At 39.8% G+C, this 27,705-nt stretch overlaps 1 protein-coding gene across 1 annotated transcript in view; it reads right to left on the reverse strand.

The window, feature by feature from the left end:
- Window positions 1–27,705, reverse strand: part of Abca12 (ATP binding cassette subfamily A member 12) — a 171,151-nt gene that overhangs the window by 41,255 nt on the left and 102,191 nt on the right. Inside the window, exons 19-28 of the mRNA XM_085838191.1 lie at window positions 26,867–26,986; window positions 23,775–23,865; window positions 13,673–13,852; window positions 12,838–13,153; window positions 11,126–11,240; window positions 4,831–5,160; window positions 3,709–3,778; window positions 3,489–3,623; window positions 2,529–2,684; window positions 1,436–1,622 (exon numbers count right to left, since the gene is read on the reverse strand). Coding sequence (XP_085694317.1) covers window positions 1,436–1,622; window positions 2,529–2,684; window positions 3,489–3,623; window positions 3,709–3,778; window positions 4,831–5,160; window positions 11,126–11,240; window positions 12,838–13,153; window positions 13,673–13,852; window positions 23,775–23,865; window positions 26,867–26,986 — 1,700 coding nt within the window. The remainder of the gene's footprint in view (window positions 1–1,435; window positions 1,623–2,528; window positions 2,685–3,488; window positions 3,624–3,708; window positions 3,779–4,830; window positions 5,161–11,125; window positions 11,241–12,837; window positions 13,154–13,672; window positions 13,853–23,774; window positions 23,866–26,866; window positions 26,987–27,705) is intronic.

A 27,705-nucleotide genomic window follows, 5' to 3' on the forward strand; every position in this document is an offset into this window, starting at 1 on the left:
GTCCTAAATAATGAATCAAGATACTGTGTAATTTCCTCATGACATCCATTAAAATACAAATAACACGTTTTTTTGATATTTAAAGATATATATATATATACATATATATATATGTGTGTGTGTGTATATATATATATATATACCGATAAAATAGGGCATTCTCAGCTGAAGTTGTAACCTCATCAAACACCTTTGCTATCTCTTTTCTCCCCTGGCCTCTTATTTCCTATTGAAAAATGTACTTTATAAGTGTTCCATCCTAGAGCACCAACCCTGGCTTTTAATGGGTTGTACAAATAAGCGGCTGCATGTTTACTCTTATCACGACCTTCATTTGTCTCTAGGTATTTAGAAAAATATATTGGTGCCAGCATTTGAGCAGTCACTGAGCCTACTCAAGATGATTAAAAACAGAATATGGACAAAGTGAGACATGTCCTTAAGGGCTTGAGACTAATAGCATCTTAACACTGATGGCAAATATGCACTGGCGGAACCCTGGAGGCTTCACATCAAAGCAAACACTCAAACTATGAAATCACCTAAGAATCCTGGGGTCCCAATCCTCCCTTTATCTTGACACAAGACGGTCAGTCGAGAGACAGAACAGCTCGTGTGCTGCTTTGGACCTTGACTCTATGATGCTGGGGGTTCTTTGTTTCTCCATGAATCAAGGCGAATGCTTCCTGTGGCAGGACAGAGGGTGCTCTGTGTTCAGGCTAGGGTGAGCAAACTCAGACTCATCCCTGGCCTGGGTAGAAATACAAATAAAGATGGACATACTAACCAATGTAGCAGTACAGATCCCAGACCAGGGATGAGCCAGAGAGCACGTGTGGTTTGAACAGAATGGTACTAGCAACCCTACCAACAGCTCCTGTCTCAGCATGCACCTCTGTGCTGCAGAGTGCGCTGTGCTCGACAGTGATTCTCAACCTGTGGGTCTTGACCCCTTTGGGGGTTGCATATCAGATATCCTGCATATGTAATATTTATATTACGATTCATAACTGTGGCAAGATTACAGTTATGAAGTAGCAATGAAATAATTTTATGGTGTGGAGGGAGCCACTACAACATAAAGAACTGAATAAAAAGGTCATAGCATTAGGAAGATGGAGAGCCACTGATCTAAGACATGCCAAGTATACTTACTACTATCTCAAAATTATACTGAATTAAACATTTTAAGGCACATAGGTGAAGCCAGAACTAAATGCAGCAAATAAACCTATCCCGTGCTGGCCTAAGATGGACTTAGAGCTCAGTGTGGAATCACCGGGATAGATTTCATTTCATTCATGGACAAGCTGAACCGTATGAACCATAGGTCATAATAGCTCTGCTTTCTTCTTTGTTTAAGTCCTTATTCTTTAAAAAAGCTATTGTTCATTAATAATATCCTTCTTTGACATTTAGTTGAAAAATAACATACATTGTTGTGGTTTTGCCAGCTCCGTTTGGCCCCAACAGTGATGTAATGTGCCCTTCGTAGAAGTTCAGATTGAGGTTCTCAACAGCTGTTTTCGAGCCATAGATCTTTGTGACCCCGTGAAGGGCAACTCCAACTTGGAGATCTTTAGGTTCAGGTTCAATGTTGGAGGGAAATGCACAGTCAGGACCTAGAGCGACCGAGAGAAGAGTTGTAAGCTCTTAAGGAATTAATAGAGCTGCGTTAGACTTTCCTTTAAACGCTGGAGATTATATAAATGTGATCTTTACGTTTAAAGAGTTCAGAAGCAACCGATTCATCACACTCTCTAGCTTCCTTCTGACCTGCTTACACAGTGAGCAGGACTACAAAACCACATTCTCTAGGGTTTATTGTATCAGCCTTCTCTGTCGGAACAAGCAGTTCCCGAAGGCAGTATCAGAATTCTAAAGTCTCTTTTTTCCCCTCCCCAACAGATCTTAAATATTCCAAAGATAGCCCAGAAGGGTTGTTCTCTGATTGGGAAGGATATTATCAATTTATGAACTAAATGTTTCCAAGTTGTGGTTTTACAGTAGCACAGTTTTCTCGGATCTGTGGCTTACAGAATGCAGATCATTTTCCTATCTACCTTTCAGGCATCACCACGACACCACTTGCACAGGGGATCTTTATAGAGACAATAGCATCACCCCAGGTCACCAAGGCACTCTTTTTCTCACACCAGCTGTGAGTTATGCTACATTACCCATTTTTTTGTTTCTTGGTTACTCCTATGACTGGCAGCAGATGGCCAGAGTAAGAGATGCAGACTCTGGGCAAGGAACAACATTTTCCTCTGCGTGAGTCTAACTGGACCACAAAGGGATGTACAGTTTTGGCTTAATTGGCAGCATATGCTAGCTAACTGAGCTAATGAGCCCAGAAAAAGGCACAATTCAGTCCCTGTAAGGATGTAAACACATATGTGTAGACAGACATACTCACCCATGACTAAAGGGATGATAATTTTATCATTTAGAAAAATGTACATAAACCCACTAGTTATGTAATTTTAGTATCATTTCTGTTATAATAGTACATGCTATTGACCTACTTGTCTTACTGGCAGAAGGGTTGGTGTTCTGCATCATGATATTAGTAAACATTAAGCCATTGCTTTTCTCATGCTTCACCTCTGCGCATCCAAAGCGCTCTTTCCAATAGGAAGGAAGGATGGGAAAATACCATGGCGCTGCCATTCCATATGTCCCTGTAATGAGAATACATGAAAAAGAGTGATTACTAACTAAACAATGAAACCCTGAATGGTTCAGAAAATGACTTCATTTTGTGTAATACTAAATCACTTCAAAGGGTGAGTTCAGTTTACAAACTAATGCCCAAAAGATCATCTCTTTTATAAAGCCTTGTCAGTGAACTACAGTTATAAATTGGCCTATTTTTAAGAGTACAGTTGAATAATTTTTGTTCATTTACAAAAGCAAGCATCACCACCATGGTCCAGTGTTAAACTACTTCTGTATCTCCACAGCTTTCTCACAGGGTTCCTTTCCATATTCGTTGGGTCCTAGCCCAAGGCCCACACCAGCACTGATATGCTTTGTCTCAAGACAGTCACTTTTTAAATAAACATTTTGTGCAAATGAAAGCATAGAACTTATTCACCCGTGCACTGAAAATGCACACATATCAATAACACTTAGTGGGAAAACACCTAAACGTGTTAGAAAGGATAACTGCTTGAGATCCAAAGACGAGGCCAGTCTATGTTGTAGGATGCATTTCATTATCCATAACATTAAGAGACATGGGTTTTGCTTCTATTTGCAAAGACTGGTTGGACCTGATACTTTCCCACAAATTTGACTTTACTTGTCTTTAAAAGGACAGTGAGACAAGAGACACAGCGACAAATTTAACCTGAACAATTTGGTTAATTCAGGGTTTTATTATACCATTCCAGAGAGTAGTCTGGCCAGCCAACTACTAGTGCGTGTGTATTAGCTGACTTACAGCGATGACAACCACAAGAAGCATTTGTGCAGGTTCCTACCTGGGAAAACATTCCTGACGTACCAAGCAATAAAGAAATAAATGAAGGAGTCTGCTAGGATTAGACAGCACAGCCAGCCAAATGAGGTGGTGTCATCCTGAACAGGGGATTTGTACATATTTTCCCACTGAAGACCTAGAAATTGAACACAGGTGTTTACTCTTCCTTGGCACACATCACACTTAGAGATAAAACCCTATTTTAAAGAAATTGAACGTACCAACGCCTTGTTCTTCATACCGTGCAATATATTGGCTTGCATAGCTGAATGCTGTCGGGGACAGCAGGCTCTGGGAAGAAAATGAACAGTGGTGATTGTTCCAGCAGATCTCACCTGGAAGGCCTCAAAATGCTCAACCCGTTTGACATATAGGAAAGACAGAGCTCACTCTCTAAGTCTTTTTTAAAATACTTAAGTCCCTTGCTAAAAATACTACAATGAGAGACAGACAGACAGACAGACAGACAGACAGAGACAGAGACAGAGACAGTCAGAGAGAGACACAAAGAGGAAATACTTGGAGCATGCCTTTTAACAATCCAAAATATATGCTTAAGCTTATTAAATGTTGCTCAGAAATTTATAAGGTAGGAAATTACAGAGTAATAGAGTGTGAAGATTCAAATTAAATGATATCAGGACCTGAAAGTGTTCCTAAATTTATTTCAGGTGATAGAGTCTTAAATGAGAATATACTAAAATATTTATTGGTTGAATATTGATAATCACTACAAATTGTAAATTTAAGTTTTGTTTAAACCTAGAGCAGTCAGTGTTGAATTAAGGTTATTCATCAAGATCTATGTCCATGAACAGAAAAGCCTTAATATGACAGGAAATGTTCTGCTTTCTGAAGATTAAATCAGTCATCTTAGTTCTCAATTTAGTACTTCTGAGTTAGGAAAAAGAAGAGAATTCACATTTGAGTATAGGCTATCAATGCCTCCATCACTATTCCAACTGACTATGTGCTCCTCATGAAAATGATGCTGGCTTTTTATACATGAGACTGGTTCTTACACAAGAATTTCTGAGATGTTTGAGGATTCGAACCAGAGAAGTCAGAATTCTTTTTGAGCTCTAAAAACATGGCAGGTAATATGTTTAACTGAACCAGAGCCTAACAGCATCACTAATGGTTCTAGAGGCTGTGCGGTGGGGAGGGGGATGTTTCCTTTCGGAGTAGAGAGCAATTAGAAAAGCCATTAGAAGAGTTAAGTATATTTTGCTATTACATTATATTTTAATTGTATAAATGAACTTTCAACTTGAGGGTATTCGTGAACTAAGGGAGGAAAGTATTTATGTCACACAAGGGTGCACTCCAGCCAGTTGACTTACCATGAATACTTTAATAACATAGCTCAGCTCATCCTCAACTGTAACCAGAACAATAAATGGGAAAAAGGCGATGACATAGATGAGGCTTCCAATCAGAGCTGCAATGTTGGTGTTGTTGAAGAAGACACTGATGAGATAGCTCATGGCAATTACTGAGAAGCTGTAGTCCGAGAAGTACAGGAACAAAATGAAGCCATTTGTCTTGGGAAGAATATTGCCAAACTTGAGGATAACGATGAGGATTGCAATGGTGACCAGTAAGAACCCTATACTCTCTATAAGCCAAGCAAAGAAATGGCTGCAGGAGTTCACGCCCATCATCTTCATGTACTGGAAGAGGAAGGAAGGGTTAGATGCTTCTTCGGCTGTTACCCAAGTAATGATTACTTCTGTATCGTGACAAAATGTCTAAGAGTCTCCTCTTATATGGAACTATGCATTTGAATACCTTGTGTGAATTCTCTTTGATTGCTAAGACTTTTTGTATCAGCTCCTCTTGGATTTTATGCACTCAGAGAGGCATCCCAACACAGACAATGATTTTGTTGGAGAAGACCCTCTTACTCATAAAAACATACATTTCTAGGATCAGTGAGGTAGCTCATCAGACAGAGGCACGTGCTTGAATACCTGGTGACCTGGATTCCATACCAGATCTTAGAAGATGATAAGGAGAACCAACTCTTGAAAGTTATCTTCTGACCTTCACAGTGTGTACCTGCTTGGTGTCTTTCTCTGTTTCTCTGTCTCTCTCCCTGTCTCTCTTTCTCCCAGGAAATAAATAAATCAGTATTGAACACTTGTTTAGGTGCAGAGGTCCCGAGTTCAATCCCTAGCAACACACATACACACACAAACATATTCACACACATACACACACAAACCTCTATATGTACATTACAGTTGTAGCTTTGAAACTGGTATCTAGTTGACTTCCCTAGATCAAAGTGATTTAGACTAGGACATAAAATTTATGGTGTCTCCTCTATTATTTTACAACATGAATTTGACATTTGCTTAGGTATAAATATTTCATTCTGGTTAAAAAGCCACACATAGTTTAACTTCAAGTAGGGATTGGAATAATAAAAGTCTATATATTTTTAATAAGTCTTGATGAACAATATAACTATTGAGTCTGTTTCGTGAGAGAAACACAATAGATATTCTTATTACTTAAAATGGCAGTTTGAAGATCCTTGGCCTTTTCTGATAACCTCCTCATCCCTAACATCAAGGGACAACCTGTGTCAGTCTTGGTATATATAACAAAAAGACAGTCACATGCCTATGAACTGAGGTATCTGAGATGCTGTAGGTCAGTTTCTCAGCTAATATTCTTTTCTGACTCAGTGATATCCCCAGGGCCAAGACATTCCACTGGAGACATTCTAACTGATAAATATTTGCTTTTGCACAAATGCAAAAGAGTCTGTTGTCCACAACACCCCCTTAACCCCAGTAATCTTAAATTTGGTACAAGTGGAACACTGGGGGAACATGGACATTCTAGCTTAGAGCTTTTAACAATTTATGATTAATATTAAGCTTATACACGCTGGGCAGTGGTGGCACACGCCTTTAATCCCAGCACTTGGGAGGCAGAGGCAGGTGGATTTCTGAGTTCAAGGCCAGCCTTGTCTACAGAGTGAGTTCCAGGACAGCCAGGCTACATAGAGAAACCCTGTCTCCTTGTCTGAATAAACAACAACAACAAAAAACAAAAAGAAAAAAAGAAAAAGAAAAAAAGCTTATACATTTAATGTCCCATTTTAAAATCAATAAAATAAATGTTCCACTAACAGCATTATAGTCCAATGTTTTTATAGAATAAATCATTTTAATATATATCTCTTAATACTGTATGGAAGAACAATAACAACAACAATATTGTACTGGGTATTTATTCTATAAGCCAACGTAGCATGCTTTACCTTCTGATTTTTTTTCAACTTATCACGTTTGATAACTCTGCTTGCTCTTGTTACCATGGAGACAGCTACCTGCCTGCCAACAGTCTAAGCAGTGGGCCTTAAGCTAATCACCACTGAGAAAAAGCCAGAGACTTCTCCTCTTAACTCTGTCAGCTCCCTCACCTTCTCCTACCCCTCTTCCTTGGCTCCATCCACTCTGCAATGAAAATCCCATCTATGTTTCTAAGGGAATAGGAAGAGGGAGTCAAAGCACAGAAATTGCATCAAGCAAAGATTTACCATGAAAAGTTTCCTCTAATTGCAAGATTTGTTTTTATTGAAAACAACCTTACATTTTGATTTTTCTAAAAAGAAGCAACACTCACTGATTTTACTGCAGAAATCCTCACCGTATTTCTCACCCAATTTAAGAAAATTATTGTGTCAGTTTTGATGTCTACACTTCAGAGATACTTATCAATCCCAGCGTGATTCTGACATGCAAGCTCTTTTTATCTGCCTGGGTGTTATTCGCATTTTGAGATTTAATTACTTATGGATGCTTGAACATAACTAATTGGAACACACATAACTAAACTATTTAATCTTATGTGGCCTATAAAACAGCAACAATGACAGGAGAGAAAAATCCCTCCCTTCACCAACTGCAACCTGAATATGAGCAAGAAACATGCTGCTATATTTTCTAAGGTAACATCAAGGCCATGAAATGAAGGGTACATTACATATTTAAACATGCTTTTCTCACCTGGTGACCAGCAGTCCCAATTGAAAGTCTTTTTGTTTCTAGAACATTCCTTATCTGAAGACTTATTAAAAGATAATTTGGCAAGCCTCACAACTAACAATAAATGTGCCTATCACAATAATTAGAAGCCTTTCAAACTTTGTGATTCTTGTTGCTAAAAGCTGATAAAACTTTGAGACTGGTCATTTCACTTTTCACAGAAACAGGCTGAGCTGGGTTCTCTCTGAAGGAATCACAGTCGGACATGCTAGCATGAAAGTGCGGTGCAAAACTTTAGGATTTCACGCCACAAGGACAGCTGTACTCATAAGAAGAAAGGGCTCTGAGACACACAAGTCATCCATAAATCATCCGGAGTGGCTGCCAACATCGTGGTAACAAAGAAGACCAACGTTTTGGATGGAAGATGGCCTGCAGAGAGTGGATGGCTGCTCTTCCTTGATGCCATTGGTTTCTCCTCAAAGTGGCAGATGTCAGGTGCCAGCTTGGTAATCAAAGAGTCACTTGTCCCAAGTCTCCCTCACCTGCCAGTGCAATTCATCAATATCTGATAACTGGAAAAGCCTGGTACACAATGGTCAAAACTGGCCCACTTTACAACAGTCACTGGGAAAGATTCCCAAAGAATTTGTGGGAAACTGTAGCTACACTCCTGAGAGGCTTCTGCTCAGAGGCTAATGCTGATAGGGAAAGGGAAGTCACAAATATTCATGGATTTGCTGGTCAACAGTGTCATCCAATCGACCGAAGGCCAAGCACTAAGTCATTAGACACCATTTCATTTTAATTTTTAAAGTTAATTTTAACAGTAGAATTTTAAAATGTTTGTAAGATTAGAAAGAATGTGACTATTATTGGGAACGTTCCAATTCCTGCAGGAAGGAATGGGCATGTTATGAAAGCATAGAAAAAGTGTTTGCTATGAAGCCCTATGGTACTGAAGACTCTGGGTAATAACTCATAGATAGCTTGGGTTGTCTGTCTGAACTGACAGGAAAACTCCAAAATTCTGTCTCTAGCTGCCTATAAAATCCCAACAATGGATTCTTGGAGCAATCTGATATAACTAGCTCTGAAAACACACACACACACATGCACACACACATAGATGCAGACACATACATACACACAAGCACACACATGCAGATACACACAAACACATACACACATATGCAGATATACATACAAACACACACATACACACCATTTAAAAATAAGATTTTTTTTAGCCAGGTGTGTGGTGGCACAGGTCTTTAATCCCAGAACTTGTGAGTCAGAGGCAGGAAGATCTCTGAATTCTAGGACAGTCAGGAATACACAATGAAACCCTGTTTCAAAACTAAAGTAAAACAAAAATTTTTTCTGTTGTAAGATTAATATTTTTATAGCTGTAATATTTTAATTGTTAAAAGCACAGGATGTAGGACAAAATTCATGAAGGGCATTTTTAAAAGTATTTTAAGGCTAATTTCAAAAATAGAGTTATTGGTTATTAATATTTGTGCTACTTTCAAAGTTGAGATTTCTCAGAGGCACATCACGACAGGGTCAAATATTAATGACTTCATTGAGATACAGCCAAATAGGTTTTCGTGCCCCAATTTAAAAGTAATTATGGAAAGCAAGAAGTACAATGCTGTGGTTTTTTTTAACCTTTGTGTTTTAATTTGAATGAGAAAGAAGTAGTCTATGGGCACTTTTATACTTTAACCGAATATAAAATGATGGCATTAACAAGTAATTTCAAGTTTCCGGTAACCAAAAAGACTAGCCATCATCATTCTCAAAACATCTTACAATTCTGCACCACTGAAGGAGAGCAGCAGTGGCCTGGAAAAGGGTTGGATGAAAGTCGGGACACTCCTGCTGAGGACCAGGATAGTTAACTAGGTCTTCAGCAGGTCACCTCTCACTTCCTGGGCACACAGAGCCTCCTTATCTTTAAAAAGAAGGACTAGCTGTGACCTGAGGGCAGTGGAGAAGCCAGTCTGGAACACTGGGGACACTGGGAACATTCCATTTGTGTCATACCTTGCACCAATTCATTTCACAACTATGCTGTATTCCTTTGTGTTTAGGACACTATTATTTTAAAGATGTGACATTAATTTGCATAGCCCCCAAAAGAAAACTTACTGCTGAATGAATTATGATACTATATGAACTATATCTTGATATTAGAGGCTTTTTAGAAGGGGGCAATATCTTAGCACTGGTAAGTAAGAAGTGACATAGGTAACTGATCATCTCCTCTGCTAAGGCACGTCCTTTCTGTAAATACTATACTGAGTGAAGTCTAGACAAAAGAGAGAGACTGAGTTAAGGGACTAGGTTCAAGTAAGGATGACTGGAAGAGCAGCTTCCCAAGGCCTCATGCTGGAATTCCAAGATCACTAAGAAGATTTTTCCACTAGGTAACTTTGACTCATTGTCATGTGGTTAGAACTTAAAAGCCAATGCCTCCTAAGGCATGGAGCTAGCACATAGAAATAGTTCACTGTTAAAAATACACCTTTCAGCCGGGCGTGGTGGCGCACGCCTTTAATCCCAGCACTCGGGAGGCAGAGGCAGGCGGATTTCTGAGTTCGAGGCCAGCCTGGTCTACAAAGTGAGCTCCAGGACAGCCAGAGCTATAAAGAGAAACCCTGTCTCAAAAAACCAAAAAAAAAAAAAAAAAAAAAATACACCTTTCATCTCTTCTGCTGAGAGAGGACTGCATTATGCTCTGACATTTCCGGTGGCATACAACAGATGCATTCAAACATCATTATGTCCTACCATAAAACAAAATGGTAAGTGTGGCACATACATATGTATACACAAGTATATGTCGGCACACATGCGCAAGTACGTTTGTTGTTTTTATCGTGAGTAACATATTTGAAGTAGGTATCTGTTTTGAAGTAGAAAATAGCTTAGTGTCTACCACAGTTTTCTACTCCACAGTCATCCTTTAATCTTTAAAGACCCACTTTTGAGGCCCAGGAACCTGAGGCATACAAGGTAGAAAAGACCATGCAACCCAATTAAAGTTTGAGGTGTGAATTCAAGCTTTCAGATTGTCATTAGAAAACTATGGCATACAGTATGGAAGACAGCAAGACTTTAATCAATCTATGAGACATTTAGCAAATTGTAACTGAAAGATAAATGTGAGACTGTATACTGGAAAGGGACTTTATTCTTGAAAAGCAAAATTAATCTCATGCCTGCAACCACATCTGTGTCTATACCTACAAGGGGCTTACTTGGTTGCCCTGCCAGCCATCACTCTTCCTTGATAGTATTGGTAGTATTTAAACTTTGTTAAAGCCCATATCTTAAAGGTAATTCACTCTGGAAAAAAATTACTGTGAGGTTCGTAATTACATTGATATTTTATTCAATATTATTCTGATTTTGTGATTCTCAGAAGTACTCATTAAACATCTTTTGTGTTACTTTTTGAGTAAACAAAAAATAGCGACGGACTGAGATCTGTAAAATGTTTGTCTTTCTAATTCGCAAGGTGTGGACTATGCTGTCTGAGTCTGAATAGGCATGATAAAAGTCACAGCAATTAACTGTTCTAGAACTAGGACTTAGGCACAACAGGAGAAGATTCTCAACATACCTCGTGGAGCCGAAGGTCCTTCTCGTAGACTAGCTTTTTAACAAAGGCAGCTATAAATACAACCCAGGCGACCATGAGCACAATCGGGAGGGAATACGAGACACTGGTGAGGAAGCTGTGGAACAGGAGAGAAGATCCAGCCGTCAAAAGAAATGCTGCCCTGCAGACTGCAGCGTGTAAGAATGCACACCCGCGTGCATGGAAATTACACTCCCATTAGGGAGCTCAGAACAACTGCTAATACAGCCTCACTATGAAGTGGGAAGCAGATTTTAACAGTGGGCTATCTTTTCTTTCTTTCTTTTTTTATTGCAGTGGTTCAAGAGTGAAGATACAGCTCTGAGGGGGTGGGGGTTAAAGAAAATTGTCATATTGTTTAAATTGTTTTTGAATATGTCCTGGTTGGGAAAATCATTATTCAGGAATAATTATAACAACACTCAACACTTTCCTTGTCTGAATCGAAGATTCAAAATCAGAGGATGATTGGCAAGCCAAACTAAAAGTGGCAGTGTCCAGAGTGTATCAATCTTTAAGGAAGTTCGTAATTATAATTAAACTAAAATTTTCCAAGTAAAATAATATAAAATCCAGAATATTTTATTTAAAATGCAAAGAATTTGGATTCTTCAAAGACATTTCATAAATGGTCTTTTTTGGGGGGGTGGGTAATATGTTGTATGTACTAGAGGGACCTTGGAAAGCCCATAAGCCCTACATGTATTTCTGAGTCATAATGCAAAAGGTCTTACTTGATGTTTCTCCAAGCTGACCACAGAGCAGAAACACCCTAAGCCTTCCAACATAAAACCCACTCATTTACTACATAGAGACAGGCCAGGAATTTGCTTTTGAACAATTTCCCAGGAGCTGGTGGTGGTAGTAACCAGGAAGGCACAGGTCTGACAACGACAGCCCTTCAATGGGCAGAGGCAAAGGCGGCTGTTCTTAGTGAGGTTCTGCATCAATCTGTTTAGCATCTTGGGCTGGCCAGAAGCCTTTATTTAGAGAAAGGTCCTAAGACCATTCTTATAAACTTGAGAAAAAGGTAAGTATTAATGGTAATGGACCATGAGGTCACTATCAGTTGATATCACATTAGTGTGCAGAAGTATATCACTACTGGAAGACATGAAACAAACTTATTATTTGCTTTCTGGAGCAGATGTTTGTAATAGAACATTTGTTGAATGAATTTTATCTCAGACCAGGTCCATTCTTGATACAGTTTCTGGATGTACAATTAGGAAAGGGCTCCCATTAGTTAATAACAATGCTCTTGTAATTTTTTTTTTTTACAAATAACGATGTGTTTTAGGTTTAGTCTAGTACTGAGAAAATGTGGGTGCTGTCATCAGATGGGTGTATATCTGAGTCAAGCTCTCTGGATTTCCTTTTTCGCTGAAAACTATGGACAATGGTACTGCTTCCATTTTACCTACAGGGGGCATAGGTAAAACAAATAAAATAATATATAGGGAAGAATTTTGTGTGTTGCAGAGCTTAAATTCACATACAATTGTCTTTTGTTCTTACTCTTACGAAGCATGCAGTGTCCTGGTGCCTCCATTCTTTAACAAAACATTAAGGCATCTTCTGCTTTAGGTTCTAAACCTATGGTAAAGGCTTGGTGAATGTCTTTCCTTCACTGGACACATCAAGGTGTAAGGGAGTTCTCAGAAGGGTGTTTGACCACTAACCAGCCCACTTACTTGTCCTTCATGAAGCAGGGATAAGGAACCGCTTGAACCTGGACGGCGACTTCCTGTGAGTTCCTTCCTGTTTGTAATTCAATAATTGCTCTTTCAATACTATCCTGCAGATAAATGAAAGCCCGGCCATAGATCTGGTTATGGGATGGAGAGTTGTGTGGCCCTGGGGCCCAGATCTTTGTTCTTATGCTCCTTGTGGTCTGTGCTGTCTTCAGACTCATGCGGATGGTATATCTTACGATAGGAGGAAGAGAGACTTTTTCAGGGTCAAACTCTTTGTGCGAACTTCCGTTAGATGGAAGCTTAAAAATGACACCTAAAAATAAAACAGCAACAACAGCGCAAAAGTTACTTTATGGGCAGCATTGCTCACTGGTCCGAGGGTATATTTAGGGAGCAGCCAGATGTTTGAGTTAGTGATGGGGTAGTGCATTCAGACTCCTCGTCTAGAAGGATGGTTGCTAAGAGGTGTCAACATCACGATTCAAGGCTGGAGTTAAAATTATCACAAAGTGATAAATTAAATATATCACTGTAAGCCACTTATTTAAATTACCAAAAAATATTTTAAATGGATGATCTTGACCGATAACGAGGCTAGCCTTAGCTTCACCCTTTAAATGCTTGATGCTTTCCATTCTTCATTTTTTTCTCGGTGAAATGAGGTATTTGTTGAAGGACTCTTGTACTTAGACAATGCCGCTGGCTGACTACGGGAAGGATCTCATTTACACTGACATCAGAGGGGACAATGGACTTTAGACTACGTTTTTGAGTTCTGAATGGAAGTGGAGGGGAGAATTCAGTTTGTTGCCCCTAACAGGAGAGCACTTACTTCCAAAGAGCTCATTGCTCTTGTAGAGTTGTTTGGCCACGATCTCCATCTCCTCCACAGTGTCTGATGCCTGAATACGGTCGTAAAGAACACAGGAGGAAATATTTACTGTCAGGGAAGACAGTGTGTTGAGCTGATCGATGATGTCAATGTTGTTCACTAATTTCAGCCTGAGAACATCTAAAGAGAGAGAGAGAGAGAGAGAGATATTACCATCTTTATTTCAAAAGTAGTAAAACAAAATACTGAATTTTTTTGGCAAATGGTGCCCATTAAACTAAATTAACACAATGAGGTGATGCTGTAGACTTTATCTTTAAAATATCTACTATTCCATACTGAAGAAAATGTGTCCAGCTCTGCAGAAATTCCTTGAGGAGAATGTTAAGCCAGTTACCAATACAGTCAACCTGGGCTCAAAGAGATCTAAGATAATGCAAAAGTATATCCTGCTATGATTTAAATAACAAAGGACTAAGGAGAATACATCTTAAAAATTATGCATCTAGTTGCTGTGGAGATGACTCAGTAGGTTTTTAAAAAGTACTTGGCAAGCAAGCACAGGTACCCTGAGTTTGGATGCTTGACACGGATGCAAAAGCCAGGTGTGGTAGTGCCTGCATTGGCAAGCAGAGGGTTGAAAGCAGAAACAGGCAAATCTCTGGAGCCTGCCAGCCAGCCAGTCTAGCTGAACTGGCAAGCTCCATGTTTAATGAGAGACCACGTCTCAAAAATAATAGGATGGAGAGATACCGAAGAGGACACCCGACATCTATTTCTGATCTCCATGTGTATATACATGAACATCACATAGAATAAATAAACTACACACATAGAGTAAATAAATATATTGTATATGCAATAAACTTTGAGCTAACTATGACCATTTTAAATAAATGAAACAAAAATGCTTCCTTACTCTTGAAAATTGGTTCTAATACTTTGCCTTAATGCAGCACATCCAGACCTGAGGGTCCTGCCCCCAGCTGGCTTCAATTGGTAATAAAGACCTGACTGCCATACAGCCAATGGCTGAGCCAGGAGAAGGAGGTGGGACTTTTAGATTACCTGGGCAGAGGAGGGGGTGGGGAGGAGAAAGAGGGGAAGAAGGGGGAGGAGGAAGCAAAAGAGGAGGAGGGAGAGACTGGGGAGTGGAGAGAGATCAGATTTAAGAGCTGCAGGACAGAAAACATCCAACTATGTAGGTAGAAAGGGAATGTGGCCCTATATGGGGGCTGCCCAGAAGGCAACAGGGCAGCAAAGCTAAAATAAAAATTTTAGAAGGTGTTAAGGAGGAATACCGGAGGGAAGTGGAGGGAAGTGTGTGCTAGGAGTGGGGAGGTTTAGAAGTGCCCACGTATTGAACTAGTCAAGACATGCAAAATTAGCTGGTGTGTGTGTGTGTGTGTGTGTGTGTGTGTGTGTTTACAGCCGCCTGGGAGCCAAAGCGGTTTAATTAATTCACTGCTATACCTTAGGACAAAATAATGTTTACACATTTTAAATGAAAGAAAGTTCTATACAGAATATAAGCTAGACTACAGAGAAGCTGAAGAGATGGCTCAGTGGTTAAAAGCACTCGAAAGCCTGAGTTCAGTTTCCAGCACCCACATCCAGTAGCTCACAGCGGCCTTCAACTCCAGCTCCAGAAGATCTAACACCCTCTTCCGAACAATGAGGGTACCTACCTAGTGCAAATACCTTCACAGAGGCATACACGTATCCATGTAATTTAAAATAAAATAAGATCTTTAAAGTAAAAAGCAGGACTAGAGAAACATTTTAGACACCTAAAAATGTACCTGCAACCTCTTATCTTGTCACTGGACAATCTCTGGGAGTCAGTTCAGAGGGACAGCCCTTGACTAGCATGCACAAGGTCCAGGGTTTGATTCCCAGGACCACCGTCATAAATAAACAATACAGTCGTCTGTGATTCATCTCTATTCATGTCTGAATTAACCTAGACAATATGATCAAGATTTAATTTTAAGTAATTACACTGGAAGAAAGAGGGTTTAATTGTTCTTCGGTTGTAAGATTCCATGGGAGAAAGGCATCAGGGACCGAGGGTAAATACAAAATCATAAGTTAGCAAATCATTTGACCAATTAAGTTTTTATTAACTTGATCATTATGAAGACAAAGCTGTGATTATCATAAATCCTTCTAAACAGGTCTCTTACCTTATCCATAATAAGACCTTGTTCTCTCAGAAGGCAACTCCCTAAATACATTTCTCCATACATTTTAACACAAAAGACTTTACTTGATGGAAAGTCTAGTAAAGAAGGGGCTATGTTATCGAACACTGCGCCTCCAGCAGACACAGGCAATCAACAGTAACAAGAAAGGAGTCTCTAGACCTGTCAGTGCATGGGCACAAGGAAATACTCTGGAGAGGCAGCAAGTTCTAATTATATATTCCTTACATATATAATTATAATACATGTTTTCTTGACAAACATATCTATGTATACCTACATGTATATGTGTGCATATATGTATACACAATATACATATATACTTATGTACACATATGTGTGCAAGTATATGTGTACACGTGTGTGGTTTTGTATAATAATTTTTAGCATCAAACCTAGGTCTTCGAGTGAGCTAGGCTCACTATTATACTTTCTTTAATCTGATTTTAAGTTCTAAGTCTCATCTCCTATTTTAAAAGTTAGGAATGATAATATTTATTTAAGAACATTATAGTTGAGAAAAGCACTGGGGCAGCTGGGGCGCAGGGTCTGCTGACACTCGCCAGCTACCCACAACACCCGCCACAGGATCTTAAGACTTCTGGTGAGTGGAGCACAGCTTCTGCTCCAATCCAATTGCGCGGGACCTGAGACTGCATTAGTTAGGGAAGCAGAAACCTGCCTGAGTAGGGCCACAGGCCTCATCCGGCTGGATCAGCGCTGGGGTAGCGGGAGTGCAGGGTTGCCTGACACCCGCCAGCTACCCACGACCCCCACCGCAGGATTTTGGGACTGCTGGTGAGTGGAACACAGCTTCTGTTCCAGTCCAATCACGCGGGACCTGAGACTGCTCTGGTTGGGGAGAGAGAAATCCGGCCTACATAGGGCCACAACCCTCTTCCGGTCAGAAAAGCACCAGGGCAGCTGGGGCGCAGGGTCGGCTGACACTCACCAGCTACCCACAACACCCACCACAGGATCTTAAGACTTCTGGAGAGTGGAACACAGCTTCTGCTCCAATCCAATTGCACGCGGGACCAGAGACTGCATTAGTTAGGGAAGCAGAAAAACGGCCTGTGTAGGACCACAGGCCTCTTCCGGCTGGACCAGCACCGGGGTACCGTCAGCTACCCACGACCCCCGCCGCAGGATTTAGAGACTGCTGGTGAGTGGAACACAGCTTCTGCTCCAATCTTTAAACTGTGACAACGATAACAACTAACCCCAGAGATTACCAGATGGCGAAAGGTAAACGTAATAATCTTACTAACAGAAACCAAGACCACTCACCATCATCAGAACCCAGCACCCCCACTTCGCCCAGTCCAGGGCACCCCAACACACCGGAAAAGCTAGACACGGATTTAAAAGCATATCTCCTGATGATGATAGAGAACTTCAAGAAGGACTTTAATAACACACTTAAAGAAATGCAGGAGAACACTGCTAAACAGGCAGAAGACAATAAAGAGAAAGCACAAAAATCCCTTAAAGAATTGCAGGAGAACACTGCTAAAGAGTTACAAATCCTTAAAGAAAAACACGATAACATAATCAAACAGGTAGAAGTCCTTACAGAAAAACAGGAAAACACATCCAAACAGATGATGGAAATGAACAAAACCATACTAGACCTAAAAAGGGAAGTAGACACAATAAAGAAAACCCAAAATGAGGCAACACTGGAGATAGAAACCCTAGGAAAGAAATCTGGAACCATAGATACGAGCATCAGCAACAGAATACAAGAGATGGAAGAGAGAATCTCAGGTGCAGAAGATTCCATAGAGAACATCGGCACAACAATCAAGGAAAATGTAAAATGCAAAAAGATCCTAACTCAAAACATCCAAGAAATACAGGACACAATGAGAAGACCAAACCTACGGATAATAGGAGTGGATGAGAATGAAGATTTTCAACTCAAAGGACCAGCAAACATCTTCAACAAAATTATAGAAGAAAACTTCCCAAATCTAAAGAAAGAGATGCCCATGAACATACAAGAAGCCTACAGAACTCCAAATAGACTGGACCAGAAAAGAAATACCTCCCGACACATAATAATCAGAGCAACAAATGCTCTAAATAAAGATAGAATACTAAAAGCAGTAAGAGAAAAAGGCCAAGTAACATATAAAGGCAAGCCTATCAGAATTACACCAGATTTTTCACCAGAGACTATGAAAGCCAGAAGATCCTGGACGGATGTTATACAGACACTAAAAGAACACAAATTCCAGCCCAGGCTACTATACCCAGCCAAACTCTCAATTAACATAGATGGAGAAACCAAAGTATTCCATGACAAAACCAAATTCACACATTATCTCTCCACGAATCCAGCCCTTCAAAGGATAATAACAGAAAAAAACCAATACAAGGACAGGAACCACGCCCTAGAAACAACAAGAAGGTAATCCCTCAACAAACCTAAAAGAAGACAGCCACAAGAACAAAATGCCAACTTTAACAACAAAAATAACAGGAAACAACAATTACTTTTCCTTAATATCTCTTAATATCAATGGACTCAACTCCCCGATAAAAAGACATAGACTAACAAACTGGCTACACAAACAAGACCCAACATTTTGCTGCTTACAGGAAACTCATCTCAGAGAAAAGGATAGACACTACCTCAGAATGAAAGGCTGGAAAACAATTTTCCAAGCAAATGGCATGAAGAAACAAGCTGGAGTAGCCATTCTAATATCTGATAAGATTGACTTCCAACCCAAAGTCATTAAAAAAGACAGGGAGGGACACTTCATACTCATCAAAGGTAAAATCCTCCAAGAGGAACTATCAATCCTGAATATCTATGCTTCAAATACAAAGGCAGCCACATTCATTAAAGAAACTTTAGTAAAGCTCAAAGCACACATTGCACCTCATACAATAATAGTGGGAGACTTCAACACACCACTTTCACCAATGGACAGATCATGGAAACAGAAACTAAACAGGGACACAGTGAAACTAAGAGAAATTATGAATCAAATGGATCTGGCAGATATCTACAGAACATTCTATCCTAAAACAAAAGGATATACCTTCTTCTCAGCACCTCATGGTACCTTCTCCAAAATTGACCACATAATTGGTCACAAAACAGGCCTCAACAGATATAAAAATATTGAAATTGTCCCATGCATCCTATCAGATCACCATGGCCTAAGGCTGATCTTCAATAACAAAATAAATAATAGAAAGCCAACCTTCACGTGGAAACTGAACAACACTCTTCTCAATGATACCTTGGTCAAGGAAGGAATAAAGAAAGAAATTAAGGACTTTTTAGAGTTCAATGAAAATGAAGCCACAACATACCCAAACTTATGGGACGCAATGAAAGCATTTCTAAGAGGAAAACTCATAGCTCTGAGTGCCTCCAAAAGGAAACTAGAGAGAGCACACATTAGCAGCTTGACAACACACCTAAAAGCACTAGAACAAAAGGAAGCAAATTCACCCAAGAGGAGTAGACGGCAGGAAATAATCAAACTCAGGGGTGAAATCAACCAAGTGGAAACAAGAAAAACTATTCAAAGAATCAACCAATCAAGGAGCTGGTTCTTTGAGAAAATCAACAAGATAGATAAACCCTTAGCCAGACTCACTAGAGGGCACAGGGAAAGCATCCTAATTAACAAAATCAGAAATGAAAAAGGAGACATAACAACAGATCCTGAAGACATCCAAAACACCAACAGATCCTTCTACCAAAGGCTATACTCAACAAAACTGGAGAACCTGGATGAAATGGAGAAGTTCCTAGACAGATACCAGGTACCAAAGTTGAATCAAGATCAGGTTAATGATCTAAACAGCCCTATATCCCCCAAAGAAATAGAAGCAGTCATTAATAGTCTCCCAACCAAAAAAAGCCCAGGACCTGATGGGTTTAGTGCAGAGTTCTATCAGACCTTCAAAGAAGATCTAATCCCAGTTCTTCACAAACTATTCCACAAAATAGAAACAGAAGGTACTCTACCCAACTCATTCTATGAAGCCACAATTACTCTGATACCTAAACCACAAAAAGACCCAACAACGATAGAAAACTTCAGTCCAATATCCCTTATGAATATTGATGCAAAAATCCTCAATAAAGTTCTTGCTAACCGAATCCAAGAACACATCAAAACAATCATCCATCCTGACCAAGTAGGTTTCATCCCAGGGATGCAGGGATGGTTCAATATACGGAAATCCATCAACGTAATCCAGTATATAAACAAACTCAAAGACAAAAACCACATGGTCATCTCGTTAGATGCGGAAAAAGCATTTGACAAGATCCAACACCCATTCATGATAAAAGTCTTGGAAAGATCAGGAATTCAAGGCCCATACCTAAACATGATAAAAGCAATCTACAGCAAACCAGTAGCCAACATCAAAGTAAATGGTGAGAAGCTTGAAGCAATCCCTCTAAAATCAGGGACTAGACAAGGCTGTCCACTTTCTCCATACCTATTCAACATTGTACTTGAAGTCCTAGCCAGAGCAATTCGACAACAAAAGGAGATCAAAGGGATACAAATTGGAAAAGATGAAGTCAAAATATCACTTTTTGCAGATGATATGATAGTATATATAAGTGACCCTAAAAATTCCACCAGAGAACTCCTAAACCTGATAAACAGCTTCAGTGAAGTAGCTGGATATAAAATTAACTCAAACAAATCAATGGCCTTTCTCTACACAAAGAATAAACAGGCTGACAAAGAAATTAGGGAAACAACACCCTTCTCAATAGTCACAAACAATATAAAATATCTTGGCGTGACTCTAACTAAGGAAGTGAAAGATCTGTATAATAAAAACTTCAAGTCTCTGAAGAAAGAAATTCTAGAAGATCTCAGAAGATGGAAAGATCTCCCATGCTCATGGATTGGCAGGATCAACATTGTAAAAATGGCTATCTTGCCAAAAGCAATCTACAGATTCAATGCAATCCCCATCAAAATTCCAAATCAATTCTTCAACGAATTAGAAAGTGCAATCTGCAAATTCATCTGGAATAACAAAAAACCTAGGATAGCAAAAACTCTTCTCAAGGATAAAAGAACCTCTGGTGGAATCACCATGCCGGACCTAAAGCTCTACTACAGAGCAATTGTGATAAAAACTGCATGGTACTGGTATAGTGACAGACAAATAGACCAATGGAATAGAATTGAAGACCCAGAAATGAACCCACACACCTATGGTCACTTGATCTTCGACAAGGGAGCTAAAAACATCCAGTGGAAGAAAGACAGCATTTTCAACAAATGGTGCTGGCACAACTGGTTGTTAACATGTAGAAGAATGCGAATCGATCCATTCCTATCTCCTTGTACTAAGGTCAAGTCTAAGTGGATCAAGGAACTTCACATAAAACCAGAGACACTGAAACTTATAGAGGAGAAAGTGGGGAAAAGCCTTGAAGATATGGGCACAGGGGAAAAATTCCTGAATAGAACAGTAATGGCTTGTGCTGTAAGATCGAGAATTGACAAGTGGGACCTCATGAAACTACAAAGCTTCTGCAAGGCTAAAGACACCATCAATAAGACAAAAAAACCACCAACAGATTGGGAAAGGATCTTCACCTATCCTAAATCAGATAAGGGACTAATATCCAATATATATAAAGAACTCAAGAAGGTGGACTCCAGAAAGTCAAATAACCCCATTAAAAAATGGGGCTCAGAACTGAACAAAGAATTCTCACCTGAGGAATACCGAATGGCAGAGAAGCACCTGAAAAAATGTTCAACATCCTTAATCATCAGGGAAATGCAAATCAAAACAACCCTGAGATTCCACCTCACACCAGTCAGAATGGCTAAGATCAAAAATTCAGGTGACAGCAGATGCTGGCGAGGATGTGGAGAAAGAGGAACACTCCTCCATTGTTGGTGGGATTGCAAGCTTGTACAACCACTCTGGAAATCAGTCTGGCGGTTCCTCAGAAAATTGGACATAGTACTACCGGAGGATCCAGCAATACCTCTCCTGGGCATATATCCAGAAGATGTCCCAACCGGTAAAAAGGACACATGCTCCACTATGTTCATAGCAGCCCTATTTATAATAGCCAGAAGCTGGAAAGAACCCAGATGTCCCTCAACAGAGGAATGGATACAGAAATTATGGTACATTTACACAATGGAGTACTACTCAGCTATTAAAAAGAATGAATTTATGAAATTCCTAGCCAAATGGATGGACCTGGAGGGCATCATCTTGAGTGAAGTAACACAATCACAAAAGAACTCACACAATATGTATTCATTGATAAGTGGATATTAGCCCAAAACTTAGGATACCCAAGATATAAGATACAATTTGATAAACGCATGAAACTCAAGAAGAATGAAGACCAAAGTGTGGACACTGTGCACCTTCTTAGAATTGGGAACAAAACACCCAGGGAAGGAGTTACAGAGACAAAGTTCGTAGCTGTGATGAAAGGATGGACCATTTAGAGACTGCTGTATCCAGGGATCCGTCCCATAATCAGCTTCTAAACGCTGACACCATTGCATACACTAGCAAGATTTTGCTGAAAGGACCCAAATATAGCTGTCTCTTGTGAGACAATGCCGGGGCCTAGCAAACACAGGAGTGGATGTTCACAGTCAGCTATTGGATGTATCACAGGGCTCCCAATGGAGAAGCTAGAGAAAGTACCCAAGGAGCTAAAGGGATCTGCAACCCTATTGTTGGAACAACATGATGTACTAACCAGAACCCTGGAGCTCTTGTCTCTAGCTGCATATGTATCGAAAGATGGCCTAGTCGGCCATCAATGGAAAGAGAGGCCCATTGGACTTGCAAACTTTATATGCCCCAATATAGGGGAATGCCAGGGCCAAAAGAATGGGAATGGGTGGGTAGGGAAGTGGGGGGCAGTATGGGGGACTTTTGGGATAGTATTGGAAATGTAATTGAGGAAAATATGTAATAAAAAAAAAAAAGAACATTATAGTTTATCCCGGATATTTTTATCAAATGGTGACTTAGCATTTACTTTCAGAAAATAAATCCTCTAATACCTTTCTTTAACTAAATTGGGTTGACTATTATCAAATGTGTATAATTATACACCATACAGCTACATACAAATATAGACATAATTCCTTCCCACTGGCTTGCTACCTAAGTCATTTGGGTCCCAGAGGTGTTGGGAGGGAGGAGGGGATTTGCTCTGCTACTGCCAAATTCCGATGCTCCCAATCCCTTCCTCATCCTGGTGGGTTGCATAGCAACCATGAATCAGACACAGTCTGAATTAGATGTCTTGCATCCTTTAGGTTGAAGGTGGGGACTTGGCAGAGGAAATCTGTAAGCTCAGACAGCTGCCTTTGATTCCCTGCAGCTTGTTCCTTTCCCAGGACCCTGAGAGGAAGACCGAACCTTAAACACTGATTTAGGCTTATTTCTTCTTGAGTCTCCAACGTTTGTCTCTGTTAACTCTATAGCCTTTTCCCAGTTAAGTTCGGTGAGATGAGGCCAGTGGGGATCAAATGTTAAAAGCTGCCAGATATCATCTCATGCTCTCACACTTGTGAGGACTGACTTCTCACTGAGTTATCAAGGAAAGGGGGGGTTGGGGGAGTAAAATGTGCCACCTTACTTATGCCTTCCTGTGATTGGAGTAAAAGTTGCATTTATATCACATATATTGCTATGAAATCAACCACGAGTGTTCACATATCCCTATTACTAATTAACAGAAGATGTCGGTAGACATATCCAGGGTCCTGATTTCTTCCAATAACTAACAAAGAGCTAAATACAGAAGAAAAGGGACGTTCTCCCAAGGGCACAGGGCACTGGGTTTCTTCCCCCAATTCTGATGTGCGGAGTGAATGAGAGTCTGCAGCACCGTGGGGACTCACCAAGGTCGTCTATCTGCTTCAGGAGTTCGACAGCATCGAGTCCCACGGAGAACTTCACAAAAACTTGCACAAAGGGGTTCCGTAGAGTATTCTAAAAATTAATAATAAGAACCAGTTTCAATATGAGAAGAAAACAAGTTTAATCACTGTCACTCCGAACACAACCTTGGAACAAAGAAGCAGACACCACTGGGCGTTATTAATGTACCTGCTTTTGGGCTCTCGCACAATGATGTGAAAGAATGAACTTTTGTCTTTAACATAAATTGCTCAGATTTCTAAAAGTGCCCTGAGGGGACCATAATTATTTTTAACCTCAGAGAATTATATTCAATTAAATAGAATTTTTCTCGGTGCTAATAAATGATTTCCTTTTAAACATATATTATAAATAATGTGTTTCAGAGTACATTTCATCCTCCAGAGGTTTAAAAAAAAAGGCAACTTGTGACATTCACAAGGTCTGCATAGAGTCTGACCTCACAGTTGTTTTGTATTCTAGTTTCTCATGCCCAGCTGCGAGGCTTCCTATTTCTGGCTCCAGGTTATCTTTCTGTGAAGTGGGGGATAAATGACTAAGCAGAAATGTCAGTGTCCATTATTGTAACACCATTCTGCATCGAACAGCAACAACTATATGGCCATGGAAAAATACAGCAATAAAACCAACCTAATCCGCTGAAACACTGAAATTTAAAATAATAATATATTTGCAACATTAAGGCTCCTGTGGCAATTTTCAAACCTAAAGGACCTAGCTTGCACTAGGTATTCATCATTAGCCTTTTTCACTGTGAGCTTGGCACACTGAAGATTTTTTTTTTTACCACGCCTCAAAGTGAGCATTAGCACGCATGCGCACACGTGGGCACATGTGCTAATGATTGAACCCAGAACCTTGGTACTATGGAGCAGCCATTGGATAACATGCCACATGTCATGTCATCTGCTAATGCCACCAATGTCAAACTTGCTGGACATTCACAGAACTAAGTTTTTCCTTGAGAACTGAGAGTAGCAATTTATCCTTCTCTGGAGTAAAGATACTTCAGTTAGCTGCTAATCCCACTGTGAAGACTGCCATTTAGGTTCTAATAAATTCTGCACGTTGGAACTGTTGTTGTATACAGAGCACGTCCTTTGGTAATTCAGCACTTTAGCCAACAAAAAATTTCCTTAATAAAATACTGTAAAAAAAAAAAAGCCAGGTGTGGTGGCACATGCCTTTAATCCCAGCACTTGGGAGGCAGAGGCAGGCGGATCTCTGAGTTCAAGGCCAGCCTGGTTTACAGAGTGAGTTCCAGGACAGCCAGGTCTACACAAAGAAATCCTGTCTTTTTTTTGTAAAACAAAAACCCAAAAAACAAAACAAAACAATACAATGGGCGTGCTGTTTTCTCCCCCTCAATAGAAAAAAAAGGATTTTTTGTTTTTTTGAGTGGGGAGGAGAAAGGAGCAATCTTCCACTGAGAAGAATAGATAGAGCAATAAAATTCTATTCAAGAAACATTGCCATCTGAGACTTGCCAGGAAAGATCCACTATAAAGGTGTAGTTGAACTTAGAATAGTTATTTCATTAATTGTTAAACTGAATAGTACACTGTAGGGAACACATTTGATGAAAAAATGCCCTTCACTTTATAGTTATCAAGCATATTAATGATGTTTATATTTATTTTCTAATTCACACTGTAAATGTAACTGCATTGACTGTTACTCAAAACAAACCGAAGAAAGCAAGCAGCTTCCGGGTGCAATTTTCCTGACCAACGTTGATGAAAGGAATCATTCCTTCTGGGTTTCATTTACATGGCATGATGGGAAAGACAAGATTTCTTTTCTTTTCTTTCTTTTCTTTTTCTTTCTTTCTTTTTTTTTTTTTTTTTGCCAAAATATTCTTGGACTGCATCAGTATTATAGGGAGCACCTCTCTGCAGTGGAAACCACTCCCTCTTGAGTGTCTTGAATATTATCATTCCTGCAGGTTCTCTTTTCCAGCTGCTCACAGGCTAGTCCTGCTGCCTGGTCTTCAGTGGTCAGAAGTCCCTTTTGTACTTGGAACAGTTCCCTGCACTGATTTCAGCATCTTCAGAAGAGCCTGCTTCTTTTTACAAGGATCCTGAACCATGCTTTTCAAATCAAAGTGCACAGGGCTGCAACGTCAAACCTGTAACTACTCTGGCATGAACACCAAGAGTGGCTGAGTGAGGACTAAATTTGTAAGGCACCATTTATTAGAACTTTTTTTCTAGGCGTGCCTTTTGCTCCCTTACAAAGACTTGAATTTGAGACACTTACCCATCTACATCCATGAAAGCATCTTAGGTACAATCTATGCCCCATGCTTCAACTAAAGAACTCCTGATGCTGAATGCTTTCTGCAATATTAATACTTTAGAAATTCTAAACACATTAACTATCAAAGACTAATTTAAAAGAGAGCCAGGGCCTAGCAAACACAGAAGTGGATGCTCACAGTCAGCTATTGGATGGATCACAGGGCTCCCAATGGAGAAGCTAGAGAAAGTACCCAAGGAGTTAAAGGGATATGCAACCCTATAGGGGGAACAACATGATGATCTAACCAGTACCCCGGAGCTCTTGTCTCTAGCTGCATATGTATCGAAAGATGGCCTAGTCGGCCATCACTGGAAAGAGAGGCCCATTGGACTTGCAAACTTTATATGCCCCAATACAGGGGAATGCCAGGGCCAAAAGAATGGGAATGGGTGGGTAGGGAAGTGGGGGGCAGTATGGGGGACTTTTGGGATAGCATTGGAAATGTAATTGAGGAAAATATGTAATAAAAAGAATCATTTGATAAATGATTATAGCACTAGTTATAGTTACATCTGTGTGGAAGAGTTCTCACTTCTGAAGCAGTAGAGAGGCGGGAACATGGAAAGCGAAGGGTGGGGTTATAAATGTGAATGAGAATCCTGCTATCTTGTCTCAGACCCTATCTCTAGAGAGGAGGTTATTCTGATTTATTGAATATGGATGCTAAGTTACTATCTTCACGTAATCAAGGTGATTAGAATATCAGAGAATTGTAATTCCCAGTAAGGTGTCCGACACTGTGGTCCCTTACCTGGAGCATTGGGATCGTCTGGTTCAGCAGGTGGAAGGAATTCATGAAGATTGGTGACTTATCCATCCACTCCTGCGATTTCTCTCTTAATTCCGCCAGCTGTCTTAGAGTTACATTGGACTTAACAATGAAGAAACAAGAGAGGTACCATCAATTTGTGGTTTTCATGTATTTCAATATAAGACTTTTTTGTGATATTAAAAACAACAGCATTAAAAGGTAGAGTTGGTTTTAAAAAGAGAGAGAAAAAGAAACACCATTGTCAGGTTGTTTTTATGTGTTCCAAGCTTCAAATGATACATCTTGTAAGGACCAAGATCCTTTATTAAAAATTATTGGAAATGTAGAGCTTGCTTCATTTCCAACATGTTACCAATGTCAAATTTGACATATCAATATTAAATAGGACCAAATTCTCCCACATAGTGAGGATAGTCTTCTTAAATTAAATGTTCTAAGTTAGAAAACAAGAAAAGATAGGTGTGTCTGACTCTTGGCCCTGGGAACATGTACATCACAGCCATTTAGGAAACAAGTCAGACAAGAAATATTCAAATAGAATGCAGCCAAGCATGGTGGTGCATGTCTGTAATGTCAGCACATGCAAGCTGAGGTAGGAAGATCCCGAACTCTCAAGAACTGCATGAACTACACAGCAAGACCCTAACTCAATTAAAAAAAAATAATAAAACAAATCAATAAAATATTCTTCAGCCCTCCAAACCTAGACCTTAACCTTAGTGAAAGAAAACAACATGTCGAAATGTATGCAATGTGTTCTGCTGGCCACAGTGTTTGCATTAGCACAAAACTAAAAATGTACCTTGGAAATAAAATGA

The sequence above is a fragment of the Mus caroli genome, unplaced genomic scaffold (assembly GCF_978045245.1).
Source record: "Mus caroli unplaced genomic scaffold, Mus_caroli_1 scaffold_1, whole genome shotgun sequence".
Classification (NCBI taxonomy): Eukaryota; Metazoa; Chordata; class Mammalia; order Rodentia; family Muridae; genus Mus; species Mus caroli.